The 20,856-nt window shown below is 43.4% G+C and overlaps 1 protein-coding gene across 1 annotated transcript in view; it reads left to right on the top strand.

The window, feature by feature from the left end:
* The window catches only part of AGO4 (argonaute RISC component 4), a gene marked incomplete in the record, with an annotated part of 1,401,134 nt that overhangs the window by 520,588 nt on the left and 859,690 nt on the right, over nt 1-20,856 (top strand). The window contains 1 exon segment of the mRNA XM_044059958.1: nt 19,487-19,634. Within this exon segment, the coding sequence (XP_043915893.1) occupies nt 19,487-19,634 (148 nt within the window).

Below are 20,856 nucleotides of genomic sequence, written 5' to 3'. Positions count from 1 at the left end.
GGTTTTTTAAATATAAAAATACAAAAAAGTGCGGGAAACCAACATCCAAATTTATAATTAAACAGTTGTAGTAATTCAGATCTCATGTCCCAGTTTTAAAGAGAACGTTCTATATATAAAAGTTATAAACACACTAGAACCCAGCTTGAAACTACATAAAGTAACTTGATAAAGGTTATTCATACAGATTACCCCAAGTACATTTAAAATAATAAAATATACAAAATATAAGATAAAAATATAAGGTAAAATATACTATCTTTGCAAATTTTTAAGTTTCAGTATACTCTTAATAGAACATGCTTCGTTTAAGCCAGGATAATTAAAGGCATTTAATTTCACCTGCCATAGTAGCTCTAAGTCTTCCAACCTGAAAGAACTTGGACCATCTCTACAGTCCTGTGTGAAATTATCAATCACTAAAAATCTGAATTTGGGTGACATTACTATGAACATGTTTTGCCAAGGCATTGTCCCTCTTACTGTGGGTTATTGCATATTGATGTTCATAAATCCTATCCTGAAATCTTCCTTCGATTTTACCCATGTAGAATGCAAAATACCCTGTGCACTTGGCCAAATAAACGATAAACTTTATATTTAGATTTAATTTTGTATGTACGACCGTTTATTTTAAGAGTTTGTACCATCAATAAACCTGCAATAATTGCAGCTCTCACATTTAAATGTTCCTGTTATTCTAGGAACTATGCTGTTACGTTTCTCAAGTATGTTTTTCAAGTTTTTACCCCTTCTAAAAACTACTGATGGTTTAAAACCCAATTGTTCGAAAACTACATGGTTAGATTAAAATGAATCCCAATTTTTTGTTATAATATTAACAATAAATTTACTTTGAGAAGTATAAGTAGTCATGAAGCTACATTGAAGCTTCTGTGGATACAAGCTTGACACACTGACAGAATTGTCATTGATCTCAGTACTAGATGTTAAAGTTCCATCACATACCCATAGCTTTCTACTTAAAATTGGTTTAAACCAAGACTCTCTCCTTTTGTACGAAACTTCATCTATCAGTAAATTTAATAAGGGTTCTGGGTAACCCCGATGTAAAAACATCTGTTTCAAGAAGGAACATTCTTTATCGAAATCCACATCTAGAGATCTGTGATGCTCTCACTAATTGCCCATTAACTACTGACCTTTTATGATGAAAAGGGTGGCAGCTTGAAAAATGGAGGAAATAATTAGAATATGTGGCCTTTCTATATATTTGTGCTGTGAAATTACTTTCAACTTTTTTCTTAAGCCAAATATCCAAGTAGGATATTGCATCGGTACTAAGTGTGTGAACTGTAGAAAATCTGTAGAAGTATTAAATTTATTCACTAAATTATTTGCTATAAATTCATCTCCTTTTAATAGGTTGAATATATATCGTCCAATATCTAGTGTAGTAAATACTATCTATCCCAGACTCTTCGGTAAAAACAAAATTGGACTCCCAGTGGGCCTTGACGAAGTTGGCCACACTTGCTCCACATGGAGAGCCATTGCTAGTCCTACCTTTTGTATATAAATCTTGTCAAAGGTAAAGTAATTATTGGTAAGAATAAGATCTAACAGTTCCACAACTAGAGCTATATCCCTCGTTGGTGCTCCATGCTTCTTCATTATAGCTGCCTCCCATTCCAAACTCGTATCTTGAGGGATGCATGTGTAGAGGTCCTTAACATCTAATGTTAAGAAGTTACAATCATCATTATATTCCAGTTCATTCATTTTTGCTAAAAATGACTAGGAATCCTTGCAAATTTGCAGTTCCAAGGTGACAAATTTTTGTAACATTGAATCCACCACCTTTGCACATGCATAAGTTGGGGACCAAGGGGTCTCGTAGGAGGATTGCTAAGTTCCTTGTGTATTTTATGATTTCCAAATAAGGATGGAAATCTAGGAAAAAGCGTACTCGTATAAATATGTTTGAATCTCCTAGTAACATCGTCATGCCTACTGATTTTGCTTTTTCTCAACAGCATACTAAAAATCCTAGGGTTATTCTTAACAAGGATAATGATTTTAAAGTGTACAACTTCTCTGACAGTGAAATTTCTTCATATTTAGTGGATTTCCTGGCCAAAGGTTATACCTACGTTCCATGGCATCACATGGACATAGCCAAGTCCATTTTAGAACTTAAAACTTTAACAAGGAAACTTAATTTTCGTTTTTTTTTTTTTTATGAATGTACCAGGCACGTTGCTTGATAACGTTTTCCGTACTTCTAGTACTTTTAATCCCCCCACTTCTCCATATTTTTGAGCAGGTGTGTAAATTAGATTTTAAGAATATCGCCAATAGTAAATCTCACTATAGGAATAATGACTATGAGATTGAAAGAGATTTTTTTAAAGTACATACAGTCTCAGGACGTACGGGTGTGTAAACCCGATAAAGGAGGGGGATTGGTAATTTTCGATAAATTTGATTATGTTGAACACATGCTCAGTTTGTTAAATAATGACACCTACCAGGCGAGTTCTAGATCTGAAGTAAATAAGGCATATAATTTGATTAAAAACTGTTTAAATGGCTTATTTACAGAAGGGCGAGTAGATCAAGTAACCTACAATTATACAGTTGTGTGCCCATCAAGCTATCTGGAACGCTTAGCGGTAACCGTTTCATTATGGAGGATCGAAGTAGTGCCAGGTCCCCGCACTCTTTTATCAGTGGCTATCGCATTAGGCGAAACCGAACTTTTAGAGAAACTATGGGTTTTGTCCAGTTGGTCGAGCCTATAACTAATAGGTTGTTGAACAAAGCTGATAACATACCGTTATTGAGCACTGCTCCAGAATCTCCAAAGTTTACAGGAGCCTGTTCTTCAATTGTAATAGACCCATTACTGGTGTTGTCAGCTTGCGAGAACTAAGTCTGAGATGCCGTAGAGTCAGACGCCATAAAAACTAATGTACAAATCAGGCACGACAAACTAAGAACAGTTAAACAAAGACTGAACGGCAAAGTAGACTGTATGTATATTTAATAAAAACAGTACCAACAGAGTAAATTTGAAGCGCTTTTTTAAGGATTACCTCATAGAATGTATAGTACTTCTGATGAAGTTTTTTTTTAAACAAATGAAAAGCGCTTCAAGTTTACTGTGTTGGTACTGTTTTTATTAAGTATACGTACAGTCTATTTTGCCGTTCAGTCTTTGTTTAATTGTTGTTCAGAAAAATACATGCCAAGACAAATTGTTTAACTGATGTCAGTTTTCATTTTATCTTTGCATATTTGTTTAGATCCGACCCCTTGGCTCTGACTCTGCCATTGCAGTATCTTGTGACATCTGAAAAGTGCTTGAGCACCCTACCCCTAATGTCACAATCCCCTCGGATCTCGTTTGCCATTTCATGAAGATGTGGTCCTTACAGTAGCTCTCCGACAATTAAGTAAAACACTTTTCAGTCTTTGTCAGTTTTTCTCTAAATCTACATATAGAACGTCTTTTCTTTCCTACCTTCTTATTAATACCTAGGTACTTCTAAACTACTGTCATTAGTAGTTCCTTCTCCCTACCTCTTTTCTGTGACTCCTGTCTCCTGTACTGTGGTATGTCTTGACTACTACAGCTAGTAATTTCCCTTTTTCCAGTTTATCCCCATCTCCAGGAAAAAAAAAATATATCTTTCTCTTTCTTTCTTCGTAGTTACTGTATGAATTAGCAGAAAAATCAGATAAGCCAACTGGCTTTAAAAAAAAAAAAAAAAACCCCCGCTCCAAATGTGGTCACGATATACCATTGAGTGATTCACACAGTCTGTGTATATTTTCTGGGCCCACTTCATCTGCAGCAGGAATGTGACATTTGCAAGGCGTTCAATCACTAAACTCTTGTTGAACATTGAAACAAATTAATCCTTATGGGTTTGTTGCCTTCCTCCTATGGAGAAGCCATTTCTGGCTCTGATAAAAAAAATAAAAAAGAAACCTCTTTCTAAGCCCGAACAGAGTCTACCCCAGCTTCCCCCCCGTCCTCCAGAAATTCGGACAAGGGAAGAAAAAAGCCACCTTATGCTCTGAAGTTGCCTATTGGAGCCTTCACTGAAAGTGACTAAACTGTCAGATCCTAAGACTTTCTTGGATCCAACAACTTCCAGGACTCCCCCACTGGATGCAACTGTTTCAGATCTGAGCCACTCCGCTCCAAAGGATAGGTTAGATCCGTTGTTGGATCCTATGGGGATCCCTTTTAAACCTATCCAATCTTTATCTAGGAATCTGTACTCTCCTTCTGTTGACCCATTACCATCCAAAGTACCATCTCCTTTCCTGGAGAGACCAAAGTCGCCATTGGCATCATCTCGCTCAACCAGAAACCTCACAGGAGATGAAGTGGTGCGAATGGTCAAGAAGTTTCTCTGGGCACAAGGCTTTGCAAGGACTCCTTCAGCTCTACCCCTAAGGGTCACTAGTTTTGTATTTCATCTTCCACCTTTCAGATTCCTTCTCCAACTTTCGTGGAAGTTTTGGTGCCTTCGGATCCAGTCCATCCGGTATTGTCTGTCAGTCCCATGGACTTTTCCTTCCTTGGCTCAGACCTCTGGTCCAAGTTCCTCTAGCTAGTTGGAGCTGGGGAGCTCTCGCGGTCATGGTGGTCTTGTCTGAGGTGGTGGGGTCAACTCTAAAGTTTTCGGAGCTGTCCCCATATCTTGGAGCCTTTGCTCAGATCGGTCCTGCCATGGCTTTGGCCTTGGAAGTGCTGTCCTCTGGATTTGAGGGTCCCTGGATCTGTAGGCATGACCTTTCTGCTTAGGGGTCCTTCACTTAGGATCAGTCAGCTTTTGAGGCTTTGGAGAGGGCTATGTTTGCCTCAGCAGTAGACAGCATTTTCCTCTTCGGTTCTGCAGCCTTCTTCCATGCAGATCCGCACCCAGTGTCTTGACCAGACCTCCCATTGGGATAGTAGTACATGAAACTGTAAGGGTGAACCCATATGCAGAATACTGCACCATGGAAGAGCAGGACATCTGTGGTTATGGCAAGTTCTTGCACATCTTTTCTTTCCGTTGATAGCCAGGCAACCTATGCTGTCTTCCTCAGTCCTATTGTATTATCCTTTCAAACAGTCTACAGGATGTTGTACAGCAGGAAGTGGAGGAGATTCGTACATTGGTCTCAACAAAACGATGTAGACACTTTTTCATTTCCTATCCACGCTATACTAGAATGTTTAGCACCACATTTTAAAGAGGGGACAGCTTATTTTACAATAAAAGTGCAGCTAGCTGCAATTTCTGATTTTCACATTGGATTTGATAATTACTTCTTCGCTTTCACACAAGATATGCAAAGCATTCTTGTGAGGAACTCTTACTAAAGCCTACTTATAAAGATTCTTCGCCACCTTGGGACATAAATTTGGTATTACAGAAAATTGTACAACCTTCTTTTGAACCAGAGGCTACCTGTCAAATTTCTCTCTTGGAAAGCCATTTTCTTGGTAGCCATCACCTCCTGCAAGAACTATTTCTGAGATTCAGGCCTTTCACTTGATCTTCCACAAAGACAGGGTCACGTTGCGTACTAATCCTTCATTCTTACCCAAGATAGTTTCAGAGAAAACTGTCAACCAATCCATTAATCTACCAGATGTCCTTCAAGAATGCAACTGCAGTCATAACATATGGGTTGTCCTGCCTCAGGCAGCCCTCGGTCGGCCGGATTCCAAAGTCTGGGTCCGACGTCGGCTGATGTCGCATTTCTCTCCGTCAGAGCGGCTGGAGTACATAAGCATCAGTTGACGCCATTTTCTCCAGTCTTTCTTGCCGCGCGGTGCCCGAAGCAGAAGCAGTTCGCAAGTGCCGGTCGGTCAGCTCCTGTATTCTTCGATTCGGTAATCAAAAGCTAAGTACCCCGTTGGGGACCTTTTCTTGCCTCAGCTGATGTCAGAAATTACTGAAAAAGTTAACAATTGTCTTTCTTGTGGTAAACAAATATCTCATTAGGATTTCCACTCTTACTGTCTTCCTTGCCTTGGCCCAGACCACGACGTCTCGGCCTGTGCAGCCTGTGCTCGCTTCAACAAGCGCACTCTCAGGCGCCGGGCGGAGTTCGCTGAAGATTTTTTCGGCGAAAAATTTGCCTATACAATGCCGTCGGAGCTTCCGACATCGCAAACTCCCAAGAAACGAAAAGACCGGGACCGACATCCTCAGCCCGCGTCTACCACCGACTCCACACCAAAACCTACCGCGAGTGCTCCGGTTCCCCCTGAGACGGTTTTTCCACCACTCCGAATCGAAGACACCGCATTACCGACGACCCCAATTCCGGATATCACTCCGCCAGTTATTGATTTTCCTCCGGATACCGATACCGAGGAAATGCCCGAGACCGTTGCTGTAGATAAGGTCACTCCTGCACGTGGAGCTGCCAGGCCTCCTATGGCCATGTCTATTAAGGCCTACACTAGGGCTAAGGCAGCCAGCAAGACCAAGCATCTTTCTGCTAAAGCCTTACCTCAGCCTACTCCAGAGACACAAATTATGACTATGGCTGCTGACTTAATTGCTATGATTAGAGGTTCACAGGCCCATCCTGAGAGAGGATCCCAGCCTCCTTCTGATAAAAGGCCCCGGGTTGAACCCTCTGACCCTATTCCTTCAGATGAAGATTCTGAGGACTCTGTCCACTCTGATGGCCAGGAAGAGTTCTTCCAGACCTATGAGGTCTCGGATGCAGAGGATTCCATCCCCTCGGCCTCCCCTCCTGAGGATATTTCTTTTGGGGAAGTTCTGCATACCATGAGGGAACACTTCAAGTGGCAAGGCCAGGAATGTTCTGATTCCAGAAAGCGCCTTCGGACTTTCCTTAAAAAGCCCCTGCACAGGCCCTTGGCTATTCCTCCTGTGCTTGATGTCTTGGATGATTTATATTCTGACTCTAGTGTTACCTCTGACTCTCTCCCTCCTGTTCCAGCCAAGCCAGACAGGTATTACAGGGTCCCTGAAACACATTCCCATTTATTCAGGGCCCATACTGCTGATTTGGAAACTATTTCCCAGGGACATAAAGGTGTTTCAGCTTCCACCTCTAAAAATCCTTTGCCCTCCAACAGGGAAGCTAGGTCATTAGAGAGATGGGGTAAAAAGGTTTACACCTCCACTACTTTATCTATGAGAGCTTTGAATTGCCTTTTTCATATGTTACAATATCAGGATTTCCTGTTAGAAGATTTACAGAAAACGTTGGCCTCTCCTGATCCTTTAGACAGGAAGTCTTTGCAGGAAGCTGTACATAACTCTCAGCAAGTAAGCAATCACTTCCTGCAGTGTGGATATGATGCACTGGAAGCTTCATATAGGGCAGCTATGACGGGGGCAGTCATTTGTAGACATGCATGGTTAAAAGATCAACCTCTACCAGATCATGTAAAGGCAAAACTTCTGGATGCACCTTTGGAAAAGAACAAGCTTTTTGGTGCTAATGCTAAGGATGTGTTAAAGTCCATTGAGGAAAAAGCAAAATCAGTTCAGACGGTGAAAGATTTCCTCCAGGTTCAACCCCCCAGATTCAGTAGGAATTGGCCTTCAAAAAACTGGTCCTTTCCTAATCCTGAAAAGTTTCAAAGGGGTAAAAACAGACGTGGCCGAGGAAGAGGACAATACAGAGGTCCTTACAGGGGACGACAATGGCAGCCAGCAAACCAAAGAAGTGACACAGGGGTTTCACCTGCCCCACAGCCACAATCTCAATGACTTTCCTCTACTTCCGCCTACCAGGGAACAAATAGAAGCTCCCTTGGGCGGGAAATTATCTCTGTTTGCAGACAATTGGCACAGACTGACAAAGGACAAATGGATTTTGGACATTATAGACCGAGGTTACAGGTTCCACTTTCATACCTTACCAAGAAAACAAGGCATGCCAAACCTACCACAAAACCAGAGGGCAGAGGCTATCAAGCAAATCTCTCTGCTGACTCTGAAAGCAATAGAAAGAGTTCCACAACACGAACAAGGCCAGGGGTTTTACTCAAGACTGTTCCTTGTTCCAAGAAAAGAATCTCAATGGAGACCAATACTGGATTTGTCCGCATTAAACACCTTTCTCATAGTACCAAAGTTCAAAATGCTGACTCTACAGCAACTCCTTCCCATGCTGGGCAAGGGGTCTTGGCTGATTACTCTGAACCTCAAGGAGGCGTACCTGCATGTCCTTATCAGACACAGCTGCAGAAGATACCTCAGATTTCTTGCAGGGCCAGAGCATTATCAATTCTCAGCATTGCCATTTGGCTTATCTACTGCACCCAGAGTATTCACAAAATGCCTGGCTTCAGTAATTGCTCATTGCAGGCTCCAGGGGATCCAAATTTACCCGTACCTGGACGACTGCCTCATACAAGCGGACGACAAATTGATGTTGACAAAAAACTTGGACTATGTCATACGATTACTTTCAAGCTCTGGGATACACAGTCAACTTCCAAAAGTCAAGACTTCAGCCATCCCAGCAAATAATCTTCTTAGGAGCCAAATTAGACACAGCCTCTCAAATGGCTTACCTAACAGAAGACAAGCAAGAGAAGTTAACTCATTATTTCAAAGGTTTGGCAAAACTTACCCAGATGACTGCAAGGAGATTCCTACAGGCCCTGGGTTACATGGCATCCTGCATTCTCCTGGTTCCATTAGCAAGACTACACATGAGAAAGCTTCAATGGTACCTAAAAAGCCTATGGTCTCAGCACAGCAACAACTTAGAGACAACTATACCGCTCATTCCATGCCTACAAAAGGAATTCCTATGGTGGGCCTCGGTAAGCCAGGCAAACACAGGTATGTCATTCAAAAAACCACAGATAACACAGACCATAACCACAGACGCCTCAGTCCTTGGATGGGGGGCGCACATGGAAGGCAGGTGTATACAAGGACAATGGTCTCCAAAGGAAACACATCTGCACATAAACCAAAAGGAAATGCTGGCAGTAATGCATGCCATCGAGGCCTTTCAACACCAACTTCAGCAAGGCCATTTACTGATACGGACAGAGACAACACCACTGTGATGTGGTATATAAACAAGCAAGGGGGCACCCATTCTTACCCCCTTTGCAGACTGACAATGCATCTTTAGGAAAAATCAGTGAGCCTAAACATTCAGTTACAATCCCAGTTTGTTCCAGGCAAAGACAATGTGCTGGCGGACAGCCTAAGCAGGAATTTCACAGATCCACACGAGTGGAGGTTACATCCGAAGATCTTCACACAGCTCACTTCGACATGGGGCAGGCCAGAAGTAGACCTATTTGCCTCTCACCTCAACCATCATCTACAAAGATTCTGCTCAAGGACATACCATCCACAAGATTGGAAAATAGATGCTCTCTCATTCAACTGGAACTCCCTAAAAATCTATGCATTCCCACCTCTGCCACTAATGACCTCAGTATTACTAAAGATCAAAGCAGAGAGACCCAAGGGGATCCTAATAGCTCCGGACTGGCCAAGACAACACTGGTATCCACTACTACGGAGCATATGTCACACCAAGAAGTGGGCCCTTCCCCAATGGCCTCTACTTTTGACTCAACACAACTTCAAAACAGTGCATCCAAACCTTCAGACACTGCAGCTAACAGCCTGGGAGATCCCATGAATAATCTCAACCTATCTCTCTCCAAGGAAGTTCAGCAGATACTAACAGAGGCTCGAAGACCATCCACCAGAAAGGTTTACTTAGCAAAATGGAAGAGATTCAGCATTTGGAATACCAGCAAGGGACATGATGCATCATTATTGAACATCCCACTCATCCTGGAATATTTGGCAGATATGCTAAAGAATGGACTCTCATATTCTTCCATAAAGATACATGCATCAGCTATTTCAGCTAGATATAACACTGATCCACCTGTCTTTTCACATCCTTTGCTAAGGCAATTCCTTAGGGGAATCAAGAACATTAAACCACCAAGAAAGGCTCCAGTGCCAGCCTGGGACCTCAATTTTGTCCTAGAAAAACTGACTCTACCTCCATTTGAGTCAGCAGCTTCAGTTGACTTGCAATTTCTCTCATGGAAGACAGCTTTCCTGTTGGCAATTACCTCAGCAAGAAGGGTTTCGGAACTACAAGCCCTAATGGCTATACCACCATTCATAATTTTCCACAGAGACAGGGTTTCATTAAGGACCAACCCTACTTTTATGCCAAAGGTGGTATCTAGGGTTTCTTTAAATCAAGCTATTCATCTGCCTGCTTTCTTCCCCAATCCTGAGAATAAGGGGGAAAGACTGTTACATACCTTGGACATTCACAGACAACTTCGATACTACCTGGACAGAACCAAGACCAGTAGAAAGTCTGACCAACTTTTTGTGGCTTACGCCCCTGCAGTCCAAGGAAAAGCAATTTCAAAACAGACTGTTTCAAAATGGATTGGACATTGCATCAGATTCTGTTATTCATTTCATGGAAAGACTGTTCCAGCCAATGTCAGACCACATTCCACCAGAGCTACAGCCACCTCTACAGCATTCTTAAGAGGGGTGCCTACTAAGGACATTCTAGAAGCTGCTACATGGAGTTCCGTGCATGCATTCTCCAAACACTACAATCTCCCTCTATACTCCAGATCCAGAGCAGGCTTTGCTTCGGCAGTCCTGCAGGGTTTGATTGCCACACCATCTTTTTCCTAGAGCATTCCTCCTCCCCCAGCTAAGCTATGGTATTCTACCCATATGTTATGACTGCAGTTGCATTCTTGAAGGACATAGTACAGTTTTGTACCTACCATAAATGTAGATGTCCGATAGATATGCAACTGCAGTCGGATTTTCCCTCCCTCCATACCTCTCTATGCCTAGGGTCCACTCCTAAACCTGTTTCTCTTAGCTGGGGATATCTGTTATGGTGTATCTGTTTATTGCTCATTTACTTGTCTGGAATCCTGTTTTTGTCTTCCAATTTGATTACAGCCTTCCTTGGAGGGCACCTGGGGCAAGAAACACTGAAGAAAATGGCGTCGACTGATGCTTATGTACTTCAGCCGCTCTGACGTTGGAGAGAAATGCGACATCAGCTGACGTCGGACCCAGACTTTGGAATCCGGCCGACCGAGGGCTGCCTGAGGCAGGACAAACCCATATGTTATGACTGCAGTTGCATATCTATCGGACATCTACATTTATGGTAGGTACAAAACTGTACTTTTTCTTTCCAAACTTCACCAGTAAAGGTAAATACTTGTGGCATTTGTTAGTTATTCGTAGACAACTACAGTTTTACCTTCATAGAACAAAGGACATAAGGAAACAGTCAATTGTTTCTCCTTCTCAGAAAATAGTTTGGATCTCCCAGTGACCAAGGTGACTCCAGCTAAATGAATTACAGACTGCATATAGTTTACTAGAGACAGTTTAGAGTTCCCAAAAACGGTTCATTCCACTAGAGCCATGGCCACCTTTTCAATTTTTCAGGCCAGAGTGTACATGGATGAGATTTGACGGTAGCCGCCTGAGCTATCCCTCAAACTTTCATTACTAATTACAAGCTGGATTTGATCTCTGGGGGTAGGGCTTCCTTTACTTCAGTATTTCTGAAGACTGTCCTTTAAGGCCACCTGGGGAAAATGTAGCTGGGGACTCTGTCCCATATGAGAGGATAAAATTAAAATGGGCATCAGATAAAATAGTTATATACTCACCATAACGTTTCATCTGTGTTGTCCATTTTAATTTTTTCCTCAACCCACCATCCCCCCTGCCCTTTCTTGTTTTTTGGATGAGCATGTTGAGCAAAATTTTTGATTATTGACCTAAATTTGATTATTGGATATTACATAAGCCAGGAATGGTCTTAACCTTAGCTAAGGTGTTTTTCCTATTCTTTCATTTCTCTATCAACAAACAAGATCTGAGGGGATTGGGAGAGAAATGTTATGGGTAGGGTAGGGTGCTAGAGAGCTTTTTGGTTGCCATGAGCTATTGCAGTAGCAGAGTCTGATCTGAGAGACTGGCTCCAAACCCATATTTGAGGAAAAATTGAAAATGGACAGCATAGAACAGTATGGTGAATACATAACTATTGTTTTCTATCAGCTTTCTAAGTTTATACAAGCTGTATTTAAAGTCTGTCCCTATTTTTGGACTTTGTCCCACCATTATGTCAGCCTTTGTCCAGATTTCTTGTGCTAAGAGGTTGAGAGGTATGAGCATAGGTTGTAAAGATAACATTTTACCACCTTGATGCCTTCTAAGGAGTGCAAAGCTTTTCACAGGTGGTAAGAGTGAACTATGTTTTGTCACTTGGTTCTTGGAGACCTTGTTGTGTTTTTAAGTTCTAGCATCACCTGAGCAAACTGTGAAATAACTTCAGGACTTGCACAAGGTGTACTTGTATAGACCTTGTTGGTAGCTTCTGAAGTGGATCTACAATATTGTTCATTGCATATTTTGATTGTACAGACATTTTGACTTAACCTGCAAGTTTCTTTTCTTGTGTAGGGCCATGTAGCTGATAATTCTCATTCAACGAGGAGCTTTGGGACAAGCTGTTGGATGCTCAGTTCAAGGGAGAATTGCTCCTTGGTCAGGCCACTCATCTGCTGATCATTTACTATCTGCACAAACTTATCCTATGTGGAACTTGTCTGATTGCCTAATTCCTTTTCTAAGCTAATCATCTTTGAAAAAATAAAGCCTCATCGCCATTCAAGGAAGGTATTGAAGCACAGCACACAGTCTTGCCCATCTCCCCCCAGTACTGACCAAGTCTCTCAGGAGAATGGGACTACCTATAGAATCACTGTGTTTCTGACTTCATTCTGGAGTTTGCCATTACAGAAGGGTGCACTTTTTATGTTTGTTCTGGAATACAGGACAGTCACAAGGGACTGCTGTGTTCCAAATGGCTGCTTGTTAAAAGCTCATTTTTTTTCCTCCTTGGAAAGAGCTCTATTGTTGAATCGGTATTTTAGTGGAACTCTTTATAAGGGGTAACTATGCAATCACTCCTCCTTCCCCTTGCCTGATTGCTCCAGTTTTGGAATTGTTAATCGAACCCCAGCCATCTGGACTCTGGACCTCTTCTGTGTGTGCCATGGAGCCAGTAATACTTTGGAACTTTTGTAGTGTGCTTTCATCTTTTGGTTGTCCTTTGTACCCTGCCTTCTTGGGTGCTTTACAGCTTTTTTGTTCAAGTCGTACTCTGTGAGGAAGGTCTCCATTGGTAGGTGCAGCATATAATTCCTCACCTTGTTGATTTCGGAGGAGAAACCTTAATTAGCGGGTCATAAATTACTTTTTACTGCTTTGTTTCAACAGCACTTACCATATATTGACTAATAGAATTTTGTAAGACAGCCAAATATGTATTTGTTAATGGTATATGCCAGTTCTTGCAGATCAAAAAATGAAGTGCCATCACTCAGTGGTTGGATGGGAGCAGTTGGACTTACGGGCTAGGATGGGATGCATTGCATCATATTGTAGGCCAATGGTAGACAATAGTCATCACCAAAATGGGAATTTGAGGAAGAACAGCTGAGTTGACAAAAGACTGTATTGACTTCATAGTATGTATTTCAGATTGGGAGTGTCACTTCACTGAATGGAATCAGTGTAGTTGTAGTTTTAAAATGTCGATTCAAATTAGTTTTTCAGATGTAGTTGATTCAGTTGGAGAAACTTTTTTCTGTAAAATGCTCTGGTGTTGAATTTGATAGTAAGAGTGGCAAGGAAATTTCTGCATGGAGATGGAGGGGGTTTTGCCCCTTGTTAAAATTTCCACACAACAAATGTTTTTGAGACATCTTTGAACATTTGTCTGCTAAAACTTCTAATAAAAATTTTACTTTTACCAAAATGACTGTGATATGCTGCTGTACTCATGACATCAGAGTTTTCTCCTGTGAACTCTTGTACGTCCGACCGTTATACAAAAGTTTAATGCTACCGCTAGCGTGCAAGCGACGTCCTGTGCCTCTTCTCTGACATCGGTTGTAAATGGACATCTGGTATAAAGTGGATGTCAGCAAGCATATTCCTCAGAACTTTTCTGCTGCTTGTGTGACTACCAGCTCCGGTTGCCACTTTATTGAAAGAAGCGTTTTTCTACATCTGACTCCAGATAAGTACCTTAGGGGTTTTCTAATTTCTTCTTGCTACTGCTTTGGGTTTCATGTGTGGTAGGAAGGGCAAGTTTAGGTGTGGCAGGCAAATTCCACATAATGATTCACACGAGTTCGGTCTCCTGCCTGGGCTGAGAACATGACCCTACCAAGTGTAGTGTCTGTCAGGCCTTTGCTCCTAAAATTCTTAGAAGCCGTCTAGCTGCTTTGAATCTTTACCTTGAGAACCCAAGACATAAGTGTCTTACTGCTCATATGGACCCAATGTTAGAACTTTTGGTAGAGCCCCCAGTCAAGGAGACCAAAAGGAGCAGGCCTGAAGCAACTGCTGTGCCCTCAACTCCAGCCATACCTCTTGAGGCCAGTGAAGGCCTGGATACAGAGCCAGAGTCCTCTGTGCTTCCTTCTGCAGAAGTCCTGGAGGAAACTATAACATTACGCAAGGTCACGTCCCGGAGGGAAACTCTGGTGTCAGTGTCGGCCGCTGAGGGGGAACCTAGGCTCGTTCTTTCCAAAGGACCACATTGGATTTCCCAGATTATAGTCCTCGAGGATGTAGAATCTGACGTCATTGAGTGCAAGCCGGCATCAAGCCTTCCTACCCTGCACCTTTTTTCTTGGCTGTCTCCTCCAGACTCTCATAAGAAGAGGAAACAGAAGGCTAACCATGTTTCCAACCGCAGCCTTCTCCGAGCATTGAACAGCCCCCAGATTGGCAGGCCTTTACTCAAGGCCTGCTCAATGTTTTATGGCCTTATCAGTGCCCAACCTCTACTCAAACCCCTACGGCCTTTACTCCCAAAGGGACAATCTCAAACGACCCCTCTGCTGGTGAGGTTTCTTCAAAGGATGAGGATGAATCCCTCACAAATGGCTTCTCCCATGGGATATGCCTCCCCAGAGGGAGGAGTCCAATGGCATAGATTCCCCAGGCGATGATCTCGCCATTGGTGAGACCATCTCTAAGTTGCCAAATTTTTTAAATGGGATAACAGCCAAGTCACTGAGACTCAAAAAAGATATTACAAGTTACTCCAGCTGGAGTCTCCTAGCTCTTCTGTTGTGCCCCCTGTGCACCCTGCCTTTCTGAATGCTTTCATGGCTGCTTCCAAAAAACCTGGCTAAGTCCCCCCTCCAGCACCCAAGTGTCCAGACATAATCTACAAGGTGCCTGAAGCAGCAACCTTTCATTATAAGGCTCCTGCTGTAGATCTGGCTGTAATTTCTGTGACCATGGACAGGACTTCAGAGTTGCTCCCCTCTATTTCTCTTCTGCACTCTGATAGAGAGCAGGATGATGGAACGCCTGGGAAAGAAGGTTTACAGTTTTACTACCTTGGCGGTTAGAGCTACCAATTACCAGATGCATTTGGTTAAATATACCCTGGCCCTCATGGCTGATGTAACTAAGCAATTGGAAGAACTCCCATATTCTCCTGCTTAAGGCTAAGATCTCTTCCCTCCTTAGCTCTTGTTTCCAGGTCACTAAACATTCTATTAACTGCAGTTATGATAGTGTTGAAACCTCAGCTAGGACTGCTGCCTCAGGCTCTGTCATCAGGAGGTACTCATGGCTGAGACTGCAACTTCTCCCTGATATCAAATCCAAACTCCTGGATGTGCCTCTGGACAACAGTCACCTGTTTGGTGCAGCAGCTGCTGAGCTTTTCAAAGCCCTGCAAACCAAAGGGAAGGAACTGCAGGAACTCAGTCTTATCTGTTTCTCTATTGCCTCGTTTCCAGAGGAATTACCCTATGATAACCTCTTTTGTTTGAACTGGCAAGAGACCTCCGGCAAAAACCAGAAAGAAATATAGGAAACGGGCCCCTCTCAGACATGCCTCCGTCACCCCTCCCTGTAAACAGCCCTTTCAGGGAAAACCTGGTAGTCTGCGACTACCAGGCTCCTCCATACAGCATCCCCCTATCCATGCACCTATCCCTGTCCCTCCCCACTTTGAAGCAGGTTACTTAGAACTCCTGGGTCCTCTCAATCATAAAACAGGGATACTTCATGTCTTAGGAGGCTAGACCCACCCCAAAAGGCATTCCTCAACCACCCCAAGATCATCTCTCTTCCCTCCAGTCCTGCAGGAACTCCTTGCTCAAGGAACCATTCAGGAAGTTCCCACCCTGGCAAGAGGAAGAGGATTTTATTCAAGACTGTCTGGTCCCCAGAAAGGAAGGCCCCTGGAGCCCTATCCTGGACCTCTCCCACCTCAACACCTTATTCAGAGTCCCCTCCTTCAGGATGCAGTCTCCCTACCCTCCTACCCCTGATTCTTCCTCAGGCCTTTTTAGTGTCCTTGGACGTAAAAGGCACCTATTTACACATACCTTTTCACCCACTCTTCAGAAAGTACCTCCGCTTCAGTGGACTTGACACACTTATCAGTTCTGCGCTTTACCCTTTCGGCTTTCTGCAGCACCAAGGGTATTTACCAAGTGTTTGGCCCCAGTGGTGACATTCGCCAGAACAAAGGGAATACAGCTTTTCCCTTAAGACATTCTGATCCAGGCTTCTTCAAGCCCCACAGTCCTACAACACCCAAGCTTCACCATATCCCTGCTGTCGGGTCTAGGATTTATCATAAACCTCAAATAATCCTCCCCGATACCCTCAAGATCAGGTGTCGAATTCTGACCAGGGAAATGATGGCTTGCATACCTCCAGATAAGATTGTGAAGCTGACATCTTATTTTGAGGAAATTCTTCCCCTCAAAGCCATTTCAGCCAGGGAATTCCTCAGGATCTTAGGGTTCATGGCCTCAACCATCTTCGAGGTCCCCCTGGCGAGGTTCCACATGAAGTTCCACTGGTATCCACGTGCAATCTGAAAACTGCATTTGCATCCACTGGAATTCATGCTTCCCATGCTGCCGTGCCTGACCAGGGAAATTAAATGGTGGATCTCCCAGATCCTGAAGAATCCTGGGCTGCCCCTACAACCCATGCCTCCCAACCACAAACTTTTCACGGATGCCTCAGACACTCGCTGGGGCACAACCCTAGGAACCTGGAGAGTGAGGAACACATGGACCCACCCCCAGCAGAAGGAGCACGTCAATACCAAGGAATTGAGGTGGTACGTGGGCAGTACAACAGTGCTGTGGTACATTTGCAAGTGGGAGGGGGGGGTGGCAAAGTCCTACTTCCTAAGCTTGGGAAGTCATGCTGGGGAACCAGATCCTTCTCCAAGCAGTTTACATTCCTTTGCATAAAATGTGATGGCAGATTCTTTGAGCAGGACCATGACCCTGTCTCTCGAATGGATGCTGAACATTATCTGGACCAGGTCCATCGATGGGGTATTCCAGATGTGGATTTCTTCACCTCCCCCATGAACAGATACCTCACGATCTTCTGCTCCAGAGTACCTCATCCAGAGGCTTGGAAGGTGGATGCTCTCTCAATTTCCTGGAAGGGGATGTACGCCTTGCATTCTCCCTCTTCCCTCTTATACAAAGTGTCCTGCTGAAAATTCAGAAGGAACAGCTTCAAATCTTGCTGGTGACTCCCTACTGGCCATGGCAGCACTGGTTCCCTACTCTATTCCACCTAGCCAAGGGCAATCACCACAAGTTACCCCAACAGATGGACCTACTCGCACGGGAACATTCCTACACCCCCCAACTGTCCATCTTGAACCTCGCACTGTGGGTGACATGGCACTGATTCCCTGCAGACACCTATACTCAGGATGTGATCCAAGTTCTGCAGGAGGTCAGAAAACCAAATACTAGAAAATCCTACCTATCAAAATGGAAGCTATTTTCATTGTGGTGTCTAAAAAAAAATAACCTATAGCCAGCTACTGAGTAGATCCTCCAGTGGTATTGGCTTATCTGTGTGACCTTATGAAGTCGGGATTATCTTGTTTCTCCATTGAAATACATCTATCTGCCATCTCTGCATGCCTGCCTGTAGTACCTTCAGTGTCCAGGTTAGAAGTAAAACTTTTTCTGAGAGGAGCACTGCATCTGAGACCCCAAGGAACCCCCCCCCCCTTTGGGGCCATAATGTTTGTACTGGAAAAATTGATGCTCCCACCTTTTGAACCAGCCAGACAGCTCCCTCCAGCACTGCACCTGGAAGACTGTCCTCCTGGTGGCCATCACATCAGCCAGAAGAGTTTCGGAACTCCAGCCCCTTATGGCAGACAACCCCCATTCACTGTCTTCCACAAGGAACAGGGTATGCTTGCGCACTAACCCCTCCTTCATGCCCAAAGTGGTCAATGAAGTGTCTTTAATTCAAACCATAAATCTGCCAACCTTTTTTCCCTTCTCCCAAGAACAAGGCAGAGAGTATACTTCATTCCCTAGACGTTCATAGACATCTCCGGTATTACTTGGCCAAAACCAAATCCCTTCACAAATCTGACGGGCTCTTTGTTTCTTACCACCCAAGAGCCCTGGATCAACCTGTTTCCTAGCAAAAGATATCCTCTTAGGTATCTAAAACTGTTTCATGCTGTTACACTACTCATAGCAAGTCCCTCTCAGCCCCTGTTAGGGCTCAACTGTACTAGAGCAGTGTCCTCCTCTAGGGCTTTCTTTAAAGGACTAGATAAAGCTATTCTTGAAGCAGCTACATGGTCCTCTGTTCACACTTTCAGTAGGCGCACTACAAGTTGGACTTGGTTTCTCGGACCAGGGCAGAATTTGCCAGAGCCATCCTTTATGGGTTTGTAGAAAGTGCTTCTGGTCTGCCTCCCCTTCCATAGGACAGGAGCTTTTGCACTCTCCCTGATGTCATGAATACAGTGGCATATGAGTAGAAGAACATAGTATTGTGTAAGAGCTTACCATAACCTTAGATTTTTTTCTGTTCTATATGCTGCTGTATAGTTTCCCACCCAGCCTTCCCCCTCACACTTGCCTGACTCCTGGAGCATCCACTCACGAGTCGCTGACTCAGGTGGCATTTAGTTCTGAGGAATATGCGTGCTGACGTCCGCTTTATACCCGATGTCCATTTACAACTGACTTCCAAGAAGAGGCGCAGGACATCGCGCGCACCCTAGCAGTAGCATTAAAATTTTGTATAATGGTCGGACGTGCGAGAGTTCACAGGAACAAACTCCCTGATGTCATGAATACAGCAGCATATGGAAGAGAATGTCATCTAAGATTATGGTAAGTTTTTGCACAGTAATACTTTGTGGCAGTGGTTTGTAAATAATTTTCAGATTCTGCTTTTGTGCTCTCAGTACTCCTTTATTTATAGGGAGTGTGACTGGCCAAGACAGCTACTAACATTTAGAGGCTCAGGGTAAAGGATTAGTGCAGTCTGTGGTAATTAACTGCTTGTGCAATTAATAATTTAAATTGTGTGACACTAGTTTCTTCACAGTAAAGAGATGCTAACTTTACCCACAGGTTCCCTTTGCAGTTGGAGAATGGCCAGGCAATGGAATGTACAGTGGCTCAGTATTTTAAACAGAAGTACAATCTGCAGTTAAAATACCCCCATTTGCCCTGTCTTCAAGTGGGGCAGGAACAGAAACACACATACCTGCCTCTTGAGGTAAGTCTTGGTTTGCATAGTCCTAGACGGATAATTTAAATGTCTTTGTGCTGTTCAGAAAGTTTGTTTACTCAAATATTTTGTTATAGAATGGTTTGGTGATGAGAGAGAGAGCATGTCTTACACTGTAGGTACTAGAGTTCAGGGTTAGGCTGTTGAGCAAGCTATACTTTACATGGTTAACTATTTCTCTTGTCATCTAGGAGCAGATGTTTTGGTGGTTATTGTGGTTGCAGTTCTCATGATTAGGAACTTGTCATTTTCCTTGAGGATTTTTCATTTGGTGGCACCTTGCACTCTGTGTGATAGTACTATAAGTTAGGCTTCGTAGGGAGGTCAGTATACAAAAACGTTAGCTGAGTTGACCCAAGCTCCTTGAGCCCCCTGATGTGTGCAGATTAATCCAAAGTGTTTAAGTGGGTAGGCACATACGTGTGAAGTATCTACTCTTTCATGCCTATAATAAAGCAGCACCCACTGGTTACTTAATCCAAAGTAGTGTGTTTCATTTTTCAGCCTTTGCCAGAAGACACTGAAGATAAATGTTTACATGTGTCTTTACATATGTTGTGTGACCCTTTGGTGTCCCCCTTTTTTAGGAGGTATTGAAAAAAAAAAAAAAAAGAGAGAGAGAGAATGGCAAGACAGTGGAATCAGTGAAAACTGTTTTGTTCACCTGTCTCTAGGATACAAGACCAGACTAGTTGGAGAGGAAGGCATAATGAAAAAAGCAGGCTTGGATAGGTGTGGTTGCAGCAAGGTAGGGGTGGCACATTGCTTGGCCGTCAAACATCCTTGTGTTTTTACTGACAGTTCTCACAACATTCTCTTCCACTTCACATTTATCCAGTACTTCTCATTTGGAGTGTGGCAAGCTGCCTTACTTCCGTGGGGAACCAGTTCAACGTATTGTCACGTTGGTGAGGAACACTGTTCATCAAGAAAGCACGCTGGATTTCACAACACTCATACCTTTTATGGGCATGCCTGTAGTCCCACGGATAGAGGTGCACCACGTGCAGTAAGTGCTGGAGCATCTGATCACTTGTTGATGCAGGTAAGAGGATACCTTTGGAAGAGTGGGGACACTTATTCTCCAGACCCTTTGTAGTCACAGTCTGGTATTGTCTGGCAGCTCAACATAAAGGCTTAAGACTAGGGACTTTTAAATAGGCTTCATCTTGTAGCCCAAATATTTTTTCTGCATTTGTCTACTCTGTGA

Source organism: Protopterus annectens, chromosome 1.part2 (genome assembly GCF_019279795.1).
Source record: "Protopterus annectens isolate FY-2018-M chromosome 1.part2, PAN1.0, whole genome shotgun sequence".
In the NCBI taxonomy this organism is placed as follows: domain Eukaryota; kingdom Metazoa; phylum Chordata; order Ceratodontiformes; family Protopteridae; genus Protopterus; species Protopterus annectens.
The sequence above is the reverse complement of the archived record's forward strand: the minus strand, read 5'-3'. Positions and strand labels throughout refer to the sequence as shown.